Source organism: Mus caroli, unplaced genomic scaffold, assembly GCF_978045245.1.
Source record: "Mus caroli unplaced genomic scaffold, Mus_caroli_1 scaffold_16, whole genome shotgun sequence".
NCBI lineage: Eukaryota > Metazoa > Chordata > Mammalia > Rodentia > Muridae > Mus > Mus caroli.
Window position 1 is genome coordinate 22,671,423 of NW_028227271.1, and position 11,662 is coordinate 22,683,084.

The 11,662-nt window shown below is 46.3% G+C and overlaps 1 protein-coding gene across 1 annotated transcript; it reads right to left on the minus strand.

The window, feature by feature from the left end:
- Positions 1-3,026: 3,026 nt before the first annotated feature.
- On the minus strand, positions 3,027-11,177 carry Rbx1 (ring-box 1). The gene is made up of 5 exons (XM_021183450.3): positions 11,039-11,177; positions 9,224-9,302; positions 7,217-7,287; positions 4,343-4,428; positions 3,027-3,202 (listed from the first exon to the last, which is right to left on the minus strand). The coding sequence occupies exons 1-5, from the start codon at positions 11,114-11,116 to the stop codon at positions 3,190-3,192; spliced, it is 327 nt and encodes a 108-aa protein (XP_021039109.1). The 5' UTR covers positions 11,117-11,177; the 3' UTR covers positions 3,027-3,189.
- Positions 11,178-11,662: the final 485 nt, after the last annotated feature.

The following is an 11,662-nucleotide window of genomic DNA, read 5'->3' on the forward strand; positions in this document are numbered from 1 at the left end:
ACTTGGGAGGCAGAGGCAGGCGGATTTCTGAGTTCAAGGCCAGCCTGGTCTACAAAGTGAGTTCCAGGACAGCCAGGGCTATAAAGAGAAACCCTGTCTTCAAAGAAAACAAAAAAAAATTTTTTAAAAAATGTTTTATTGGGGAGCTGGTGAGATGGCTCAGTGGGTAAGAGCACCCGACTACTCTTCCGAAGGTCCAGAGTTCAAATCCCAGCAACCATATGGTGGCTCACAACCATCCATAACGAGATCTGACTCCCTCTTCTGGAGTGTCTGAAGACAGCTACAGTGTACTTACATATAATCAATAAATAAATCTTGAAAAAAATGATTTATTTAGGGATTATTTAGGAGTCTGAAGAGATGGCTCAATGGTTAAGAACACGAACTGCTCTTCCAGAGGTCCTGAGTTCAATTCCCAGCAACCACATGGTGGCTCACAACCATCTGTAATGGGATCTGATGCCCTCTTCTGGTGTGTCTAAAGACAGCTACAGTGTACTCATAAAATGATTTATATGAGTACCTGTGTTCAGGCACACCAGAAGAGATCACTGAATCACATTATAGATGGACCTTTGGAAGAGGAACCAGTGCTCTTAACTGCTGAGCCATCTCTCCAACCTCAAATTTCTTGTTTTTCAAGACAGTGTCACATGTAGCTCAGCCTTAACTTACTATGTAGCAAAAAATGATCTCCAACTCCAGATTTTCCTGCCTCTTAATCTTAATCATATATATATATATATATATATATATATATATATATATATATATATAAAATTGTAATTTGTTTGGTCATCTCTCCAGCCCAGGTGTTGAGACAGGAACATGCTCCAAATATTGGAGAATTGGGGAATAGCAACCAACATGTTTACCCAGGAAATTATTTATGCAGCCTGGATGCCAACTGGAAAGGTATTGAATAGATCTATGGTGAAAAGTGGCAGTCCTTATTCCTTACTAGAGGTTTGCACAACTCCTAGTATCCATTATCCCATCTAGGATACTAAAAGTAAAAAATAAATCTGTGTGAATTTGAGGCCAGCAAGGGCTACATTGTAAGTTCCAGGCCAGCCTAGGCTACATAGTAAGACTAAAAAAACAAGTAACAACAAAAACCTCACATAACCAAACAGTAAGATCCTAAAAACTGAGAGTCCAAACTTAGTTATTTTTGTTGGAAGGATTCTTTCCTGGGGAAATACAAACCTCTCAAGGTCCTAATGACAGATCCAAGTGCAATTTCACCCAGATTCAGTCTGGGGCACTGGTGAGCTCATGACTGAGGCTTACTGATGAACTATGTTTTACTGGCAGAAGTGTGGGTGACCCCCAAAACATCCAGACTGGAATCTCTCCACCCAGCAAGGATGCCTGCTTCCAGCTTTCAATTGGGCATCCTGCTGAGAAGCTCAAGCAGTTAGTGATTTACATAGGATTGGCTGGCAGGCGTGGCAGGATACTCATTGGCCCTTTCCCACCCACGTGACCTGAGGGGACCGGTGGCCACTTTGCTCAGAGGACAATTTTACAGTATAGACACCATAACCCTATGCAACTGAGGAAGCTAAAACTGGGAGATGGTGGTCAGTAAAACATCCCTTCCAAACCAGTTTCATCTCTAGCATGCACATAGTCAGGTGTAGGGGTGGGAGGCGGAACCAGGAGGATCCCAGGCAACTAACTAACTAAAACTAACTAACCAAGCTCCATGTTCGGTGAAGAGGCCTTGTATGAAAACCGTGGAGACTGAAGGAAGGCAGCCACTTCCACGTGCACACTCATCCAAAATACCTGCAACAACCCCATGAAAAGAACAAAAGTATTTTCTAAAGGGCAGAAACGCAACGGTGAAAATGACACAAAGAAGCCATTAACATAAATATTTTTATTAAAATTAACTTTGAAAACAAGAACGGTGACAGCATTGTTTCACATTTTTTGCAATCTTTTTCTGGTTGACAACAGAAGACAGTTGGAGTCTCAGATCTGCTTTATCTGGCCATTGGTTTTCCCTGGAGTGGCACCGGTGAAAGGAAAACTCCCCCGAAGGATTTCAAGACCTTTGTAGGACCTGTTAACTATATGAAAACCACAACAACAGAAACGGTGTCTCGGTAGAATACAGCCACTGCACCAGCATCAGGATGGCCGCTCCTTCCCTGGCCAGCATTTTTTTTTTTTTTTGGCAACAGGGTTTCTTTGTATAGCCCTGGCTGTTCTGAAACTCGCTCTGTAGACCAGGTTGGCCTTGAACTCAGAAATCTGCCTGCCTCTGCCTCCTGAGTGCTGGGATTAAAGGCATGTGCCACCATTGCCCGGCCCTGGCCAGCATGTTTAAAGAAAACTTAAACTCTTGCTAATTCAATTTCTACCTTTTTTTTTTTTTAAATTTATGCCAGCAATTGAACACGGGGGCCTTATAGCTGAGCTACAGCACCCCCTAGACCCTAAACTAGAATTTGTTTTAGAAACAAGGTCTCCTGGACTCAAAGGATCTTTAACTAATTCCCAAGTACCTGGGATTACAGGCATATATGCAAACTGTCCAAACATCGGTTTTCAAGTGAACTTTATGATCACTTTATTGCCAGCCAAGATTACACAGTACAAATTTTTTGTCAACTTTTGTTCTAGAGATTGCTGCATGTCATTCACAGTCAGTGCTAACCCTGTAGTGTTTAGAGTTTACAAAGTCTTCCTGTGCCCACTTGATGCCAGTCACTCGTTCTTAGACTCCATCATGAGATGAAAGCCCAGAGCAGACCTGGCTGGTCCAAGGCTGCTATGTTCTTCCTCATTCCTGCCTGGTGCTATCTCAGGAGGAGGACAGAGCTGGAGGGGTTTCCAGGTGCCAGTTACCCGCACTCCCGACTCTGAAAGGTTCCTCATAACCGTGTGAAGATGAACCCACGGGCCAAGTGTGTTCTCCTCAAGAACAGAGCACTTCTCGAGGCTGCCTTTCTGGCTCTGAAGAGGCTCCTCCTCAGCTCACTCTCCACATACACGAGACAGCAACCACCTCCAACTGAAAGGCTTTATTTGACACAAAATACAATATGGCTGCGGGAACACCAAACTCCAAAAACAAAGGAACGGAAAAGGACCATGGTTCTATCTAATGTATAATTAACAGGAAGTCACTAGACGAGTAACAGATGGGGACGCCTTGCAGGAGAGTCTTTCCTAATGCCCATACCTGGAAGACAGAACAAGTCACCTCATTAGAACGCTGGAGAGTAAAACCATAAAACCTGTTAAACACATAATTTTTGAGTTTTAGACAGGGTTTCTCTGTGTATCCCAGCTATCCTGGAACTTACTCTGTAGACCAGGCTGACCTCAAACTCAGTTGTAAGATCAAAGGCATACATTATCACGCTTTGCTTAATAATAAAAATGTAATCTATTAGCTATAAATTTGATATCACAATCAGTCAGCTGTGCTAAGCCAAAAGGATTTGGCACTTGAGGCACCTGACCTGGCTTGCAAGGCTAAAGCAGGAGGGTCACAGTTTCCTATCCTAAGGGAACAAACAAACAGTAAGAGTGGTTTTGGTGGGTATTATCTGTGACCACTGCTCTGGGAAGGCAAAGGGAGAAGGAACCCCAAAGTCCTAAGGCAGTCACCCCTATACCACCATACCCCCAACACCGTGGAACTTATCAGGGCTGGGCACTCATCGATTTATTTTGGTGCTACTAGGACTGACTTCAGGTCTTTCCACAGGCAAGTATTCTAGCACTGAGTTACACCCTCTAGTCCTGGAAATGCTTGACCAATCATTTCTGACTCCCATATTTTCCACTTTGATAGACTGAGCAGGTTGAAAAGACTCAGCCTGTGAAATGCTAATCCCTGTTTACCTTTTTTTTTTTTTTTTTTTTTTTTTTTGAGACAGGGTTTCTCTGTGTTCCTCTGGATGTCCTGGAACTCACTTTGTAGACTAGGCTGTCCTCGAACTCAGAAATCCGCCTGCCTCTGCCTCCCAAGGGCTAGGATTAAAGGCGTGCGCCACCGCTGCCCGGCTCCTGTTTACCTTTTTAAAAATAAGGTATGGTGGGACTGGGTTTTAGCCCCATAACCTGGGAGGCAGAGGCAGGCAGATCTCTTGAGGCCAGTCTAGTTTACAGATCAAGTTCCAAGACAGCCAGGGTTACTTACAGAGAGAGATTTTGTCTCAAAAAAAAAAAAAAAAAAAAAAGCAAAGAGAAAAGACACCAAGGGGGTTGAGGGTGATGTCCCACCACTCCAGCTGCTCTCAGCTTGAGGCCAGCAGGAGAACGACACAACCAGAAAACCCAGACTTAGAACCCCAAACAGAGTAGAAACACCTACTTCTGGAACTCCCACTCTCTGTTGTCCAACGGACACACCTGCCTCGTTTTGAGCCATCGAGAGATGCAGTGGAAATGAAAAGCATGCTGAAAGAGAAGAAAGGTGTTACACGGCACCACAGCCACCTACTGTCAACACCAATCATGGACTGTGCAGTGGAACGACAACAGGTCAGAGAGCAGCCTTGGGTGAGAGAGAGGGCAGCACGCCACATGACATCTTGGAACCCTTATGGGCAAGGGTATTTCCAACAAGAACATGTAACATGCCTTTACTGCTAAGAACTGACTCAGGAGCAAAGGACTAGAAAGGAGGTCCTGAAGGGTGGGAAAAGGCCACTGTCCTTTCTCAACAACTTCCTACAACATTCTGTCCCTTCAGACTCCAGACCCTGCTTTTAAGAAACAAGGCAACAAACCCCTCTGGACTTCCAAAAGGCAGAAGCTGAGACACTTCCCACCATGTCTAGGTACTGGGGACAGCTCATCCAAAGACAGGGAAGGCACCTGTCTCTGGCGCTCATCTCCCTGCCAAGCATCCTACAGAACCTGGGAATAATCTCAGAGGAGCTTGTGAGCAAGGGCAAGGTGCCTGTGAATGAGGTTTCGGGGCAGGTGGACTCCATCTTTCTCCCTCTTAGTTTACAATGCAGGAATGGGTGTATTTAGCAGATGATAAATGTACACAGGCACATTTACAGCGCCAAGTATACAGAAGATGTTGACACTTATTACCTCATGCAAGCCCACTGCAACCCCGGCAAGGGGGCAAGACAGATATTACTATCTGTACTTTACAGACAGGAAATGGAACCCCAGACAAATGACTTGTCTAATTCACAGAGCTGGTTCATACAACACTCAAAATTAGCACCCTAGCCTAGTATAAAGGCTCTGGCACAGCACACCGGGCTCTCCTTTATGGCAGGCTATAAACTTATCTTCATCTACACTTTTCATTAAAAAAGAAAAAAAAAATTCAAGACAGGGTTTCTTTGTGTAGCTCTGGCTAACCTGGAACTTGCTCTGTAGACCAGGGTGGCCTTGAACTTGGGAATCTGCCCATTTCTGCCTCCAGAAAGCTGGGATTAGGCATACATTACCATACTTGGTTAAAAATTCTTAAATTTAGATAAAAGCCAGTAGTGGCACATGTCTTTAATCCTAGGACCCAGAGGCAGATAAAGGCAGATCTCTGTAAGTTCCAGGCCAGGTAAAGCTACAAATGAATGCCTAAATAAATAAATTTTAAGTTACATTTATTTGTGTTTATGTTTGTGGGCACAACTATGCAGAGCACTCACAGGGTGCTTGTGGAGACCAGAGGAAACCCTGTGTAACGTGGTCTCTTCTACAGTGGGGCTCCCAGAGACTGAGCTCTGCTTGTCAGGCTTGGTTGACAGGAAGCAGCTTTGCCCATGAAGAACCTCAGCAGGTTCCCCCTTTCCCTTCATACAGAAGGGTCTGATGGAGAACAGTGGGCAGGAAGACAGCCACAAGGCCACCAGGAAAGCACTGGGCACTAGGAAGGGCCACAGAATTTGGATCATGGGTGGTTGTGAGTGGCTCGCTGTGCTAAGGTGGCTTCTGGGAACTGGAGGTGGGTCCTTTGGAAGAGCAGTCTATGCCTGTAACTGTTGACCCCTCATTTAGCTTTCTTTTTTTCTTTTAAATGATTATTTTTATGTGCATTGGCATTTTGCCTGCATGTATGTTTGTGTAAGGGTGTCAGATCTTGGAGTTACAGATAGTTGTGAGCTGCCATGTGGGTGATGGGACTTGAACCCAGGGCTTCTGGAAGAACAGTCCGTGCTCTTAACTGCTGAGCCATTTCTGCAGCCCATTCAGCTTCTCTTCCCCACTTACTTACTTACTTTATTCATTTAGCTTTCCTATCAAATATTTGCTATGTTGTGGGAGCCACTGTAGGTACTTCTAAAACATCTATTCATTGTAGGTATGTAGATGTGTCAGGAAGACAGCCAGTTCCCTTCTTTTACCGAGCTCAGGACCTAAGGCTTGGCAGCAAGGCCCTTCATCCACTGAGCCATCCCACTGGGCCTCTAAACACTCTTTAAGAGTTAAATCATTTATTCTGTTTATACTTTCACTATTAGCCATCTTTTACCCGAGAGAACTCAGGATTAGAGATGTTAGATGTTCTTTCTAGCAAGTAAGACAGCAACAGATGATGGCTGACTCCAGAACCTGATTCCTTGTGTCAAGATGGAAGCTGTGCATCCTTGCCCTGACTGCTCAGGGCAATTTTAGCTCTTGTAACTAAGGCTACAACAGCTCTATAGATGGATCTTCAACATGCTAGAAATAATATATTTGTTGTCTCATCTCCATAGCTGTCAAACCCTGTAATGCTATATACATTTAGTCCAACAGAGCTGGGCTAAATATTTCTGGCAGGAACACACACACACACACACGCACACGCACACGCACACGCATGCACACACGAACCAACCATGCACCAAAATCTAACTTAAAACCCACAGAGAACTGAGAACTTAATATTCAACTCATTTACCAAATCTCTTCCCCCAGACATGGCCTTAAACGGTCTGTTGAGAAGGCACAGACCCTCTCAAGACTGTTTTAGGCTTTGAAGACAACCCCTGAGGGTGGCTGAATACTGCACACATTGCTTAAGGAAAGGTCAACTCAGTAAGTAAGACAAACTAATCTTTCTTTTAATGCCTACTGTTCGTCCAGGGAAAGGTAACTACTGAGAGGATGTGAATCTGCTTTCCTGTCTGCAGCCTCTTGGGAGAGAGGGGAGCTGCTCGTTCCCCTAATAACTCTCAAGACGGCGGCAAAGCAGCAATGCATGCAGAGCCACTCATAGGTAAAGATGGTTCCTTACGTTGCAGACGCCCCATGCAACCGTACACTCTTCGGAAGTAGCTGACGCCTGGTTGGCCTGACATTCGATACCTGTGGGCACAAGGGTAAGAATGTCACTGACCTGGGGCAGCAGCTTCTAACCTGGCCAGCCACATCCTCAAGCGGTTAACTGGCCATTAGCTGTTTCAAGTAGATGGGAAAAGATGAGGATGGCTGTGTGGTGGGTAAAACCTGTAATCCCAGCATTGAGGAGGCAGAGGCAGGATAATCTCTGTGAGTCTGAGGTTAGCTAGGAGTACTCATGTGCTCCCCCTAATAGTTTTCAATTTTCAAGATGTGCAGAGTAGCTGGGTGTGGTGGCGCACGCCTTTAATCCCAGCACTTGGGAGGCAGAGGCAGGCGAATTTCTGAGTTCGAGGCCAGCCTGGACTACAGAGTGAGTTCCAGGACAGCCAGGGCAATGCAGAGAAACCCTGTCTTGAAAAACAAACAAACAAACAAACAAACAAACAATCAAAAAGACGTGCAGCGTAGGAAAACTGGCAATGAATTTACAAAGTATTCTTGAACATTGGGCAACCAGATGAAGCCCCTTGTGAAACACAAGCTGCAGAACCTGCAGGTCAGTCTGGACTGGACAGTAAGACCTTGTCTCAAACAAAACCAAGACAATGACTACCCGAAACTCAAGCACCCAAATGAGGATCAGAGGCACAGGCCACTCTCCAGGCTGGTTCAGTGATGCCCCTCCCCCATCTATATTAAACATGGCAGCTGCTGCTCTGTTCTCACTGTAGCACAATGAAAAGGTCAAAGTTCAAAGAAACTCTGAGGCACCATGGACTACCAGCAAATGTCACAAAGTGCTTTCTCACACAAGCCCCGATTCATGCTTTCCGAGCTGCAGTGATCATACTGTTCCACTATTTGGTTTTGTTATTCATCTAGCAAATATTGAGTGCAATTTTATTATGTACTAGACAAAATGTCAGGGCAGTAACTAACATGGATATAACTGAGAACCATGATTAAATGACATAAAGGGATACTACAGTTAGGACCTGGGAGTATCTGAGAGACCTGCTGAGAGCCCATGGGTGCATGTGTAAATGTGGAGTGGGAGGGATACACACTTATAACAGGCATGCACGCACACACATCCATGGACACGAAGCTGTTCAAACCTGAAAATGTAAAACTTGAGAATACATAGGGCTGGCTGCAAATTTACTTCTAACTTATTGACTTATTCATTTACTATGTATGGTGTTTTGCCTACACTGGAGTGTGTCTGGTGACCTTGGAAGTCAGCAGATGACACTAAATCAAAGTGATAGTCTATGCAAGGTAAGCCTGCATGTGGTTGCTGGGAACTGAAGCTGGGTCCTCTGGAAGGGCAGCCAATGTTCTTAACTCCTGAACCATCTCTCCAATCTGTGATTGTAATCTTGCCCAACAAAAACTAGCTTAGGTAAGAATACTATAGTTCAAATCTTAGCCCTGCTGGGTGTGTAATTTGCAACAATACTCCTGCCACTGCCTCCCAAATGCTGGGATTACAGGCATGTACCACACTATCTACCTTCAAAGGTCATTTTCTTCCACTAGTTTGCCTTTATGGCTGTCTAAGACAGAAATAAAAGGCAACTCTATCTACCCTCATTTTAAATGGGATCTTGCCTGATTTACAACAAGTAATTCATTCTGAGAGCAAGGTACGCCTCCAAGACATTGGGTTTTTTTGTTGTTGTTTTTTGGTTTTTTGGTTTTTCGAGACATGGTTCCTCTGTATAGCCCTGGCTCTGTAGACCAGGCTGACCTCGTACTCAGAAATCCGCCTGCCTCTGCCTCCCCAGTGCTGGGATTAAAGTCATGCGCCACCACGCCCGGCTAAGACATTGTTTTTAAGAAACAATTTAACTCAGGAGACAGAGTATTCACTGGTATAGAAGACAATTGGGCAAACCAGGATGACCGCCATTTCTGTAACCTTCTTAACTTCTTCCCATCCGCCCCAGTTACTTACAAAGATCCATAATGTGGTTCCTGCAGATGGCACAGTTATCAACCACAATGTCCCAGGCCCAGAGGGCCACTGCATTCCACTGCAAGGAGAAGAGGGGAAACAATGCATTTTCCTTGTAATCTAATAGCTCATTAGGACTTCAGTTTGCAGCTTCAGTTACCAACGCCCTGGCCACAGGGCCTACCAAAGAAAGGATGTTTTTGGATTATACTATTTGGACTACATCAGAGGACAACAGCAGACCATGTGTACACTTCCCCATTCCTTGAAAGATGACATGGGTATCTTCAATTTTTTATCTATAATGTAAAATAATTTAGCTAGCCAAACCAACGTGAGAATATTAGTACTATTTTCTGAACACCTCTTTAGCTTTAAATAAGTCTAACCTCGAACTACTGTACAGCTTTCCCTGACAGCTGTGGAAGAACTCAAAATCTGCATAAGCACTGGCTCTCCACGAAGTTTTGGACTCAGAGGCAGGGAAGTGAAGAGACTGAACTAAGATAATAAATGGACCACTAAGTGGATAATCACAGGATAAGCTGGATAGCAAGTTACCTACCCAGTTTCAGTACACAGAACGAGGTCATCACTTAAACCTTACAAGAGCACTGCAAGCAAAGTAGATTCCACTGCGATTTTCTTCTCCTCTTACCAAGTAAACTGATGTTCTCAACGTTCATATATCCAAACTCTTACTCTGTTAGCTCTAGTAAGTCGACCCAAGACTTCTTATATTAGACAGGGCATCCCTTTCAAGGACTACTTTGGTTTGACTTTCCAAATTCAAGCATAAGAGTTTAGTAAATTCTACATTACATTTTTATTCTTCAATATGGCTGCGGGCTGTAACTGAGCAGCAGTGGCCACAATGAGATGATACAAAAAGGGGGTGGGGTGAGGGATATTCTCAGCGACACGTTCCAAAAATAATCCATAAAAAGAAAACACCTTGCCCACTTCAAGATCTTCATTTTGAACATATCTGTGTAATCTTAGGTAGGAACCGACACTTTTAAAGGACTAGCAATCTATGAAGGGGAACGGCATACAAAAGGACGTTTCATATTTTTGTTTTTCTGTTCTCAGGTCATTAGCAATTAGTACTTCACCTTCTTAAATGGCACAAGTTCTGGGCTTGCTTTTAAAACAAAGCCCACCAGGCTTTTTAATTATCATTTTGTGTTAGAAGTGTACAGGGACATTAGAGAACCATTGGAGTGGCAGAAGCTATGTGACAACTAGTAGCCATCTCGTTAGAACCAAGCTTTACACTTGACTGTGGGTTTAGAGGCCAATGGAGGCCGCCATACAATCGAGGGCCCACGCCAGGTCCCTCGGAGTCAATAGATTCTAGGATCCAGGAAGGGGCGGAGCAAGAACACCGGCAGAGCCCCTCTGCGCTGTCATCGCACGTTCCCGGGGTTCTCCGCACGGCCCCATCCTCCACCCGCCGCAGTCTCTCCACGAGTCTCCATCCCACCCACCCCACCCTGTCCTTCCCCCACCTCTCAGTCACTTCAGTGACAGCTCAAGCGCTTGGCTCCGGCATCGAAGTCAATCTCGCGTATTTCAGTAAGCAGCTCTGCAATTGGCCCCACAGCTTCCCCAGCGAGACTAATAGAGCCCCAGACACTGGGTCACCAGCATGCCGATCAACCCTAGGCCCGCCCCCCGGCTTCCTTTCCTGGTGCCCGGTCCCAGGAACGCCCTGAAATGAAGCCCTTTCCCCTGCGCCTAGCTCTTCCTCGGGCCTGCCAGCCATATCCGCGCCTCCCTAGCTTCCTTGAGGAAGGCGCTGGCGAGCCCAACCTTTTTAACTTCAAAGCGCTTCTTGCCCGCGCCGCTGTTGGTTCCGCTGGGGGTATCCACATCCATCGCCGCCGCCATTTTGGAAACACACAATCTGTCGTGTGACCACTGCGCCTGCGCACCGGCTCACTTTCCGCCGCCTGCCCCGCACACCAGGCGCCTCCTCCCGCACCCCTCCCCTCATTGGCGCGAGCGTGGAGGAGGGGCGGAGCCTGTGGTCACGCCCCTTAAAGGCGCAGGCGGAGGTTTCCCCCCCCCTCCAAACCCCTCATCTCTCTCAGCTGGGGAGGAGGCTGGAGTGATTGAGGCGGGGTCGGGCGGGGCCGGGCGGGGCCGAGAGAAGGGAGCCAACCGGTGGGAACGTCCGTGAGGTCTCGATGGTGCTCGCATTCTGGGAAGCCCTGTGGTCTGACTCCTTCATTTGGGGCGGCGGCTGCTTCCTTCTTCTGCCCCAGGACTTAAGCCCTGGTCCACATCCACAGAGCTGCCCCCGAGTCCGTGGTTGCAAGGGGCATGGGCTGGTCTTTGAGAACCCGAAACTCCAAACCGGCCTTCTGCTGACCGTGGTCGGCTTCGGAGCCAGGCGGTGTGGCAGTCTCCCTGGAGGCCTGTGGCCGGGCTTAC

Coding starts and splice junctions, on each gene's coding strand:
- Rbx1 (XM_021183450.3), bottom strand. CDS start 11,116: ATGGCGGCGGCGATGGATGTGGATACCCCCAGCGGAACCAACAGCGGC. Junction 9,303..11,038: donor AGCGCTTTGAAGTTAAAAAG/GTTGGGCTCGCC, acceptor TTCTCCTTGCAG/TGGAATGCAGTGGCCCTCTG. Junction 4,429..7,216: donor TTGCATGGGGCGTCTGCAAC/GTAAGGAACCAT, acceptor CTTCTCTTTCAG/CATGCTTTTCATTTCCACTG.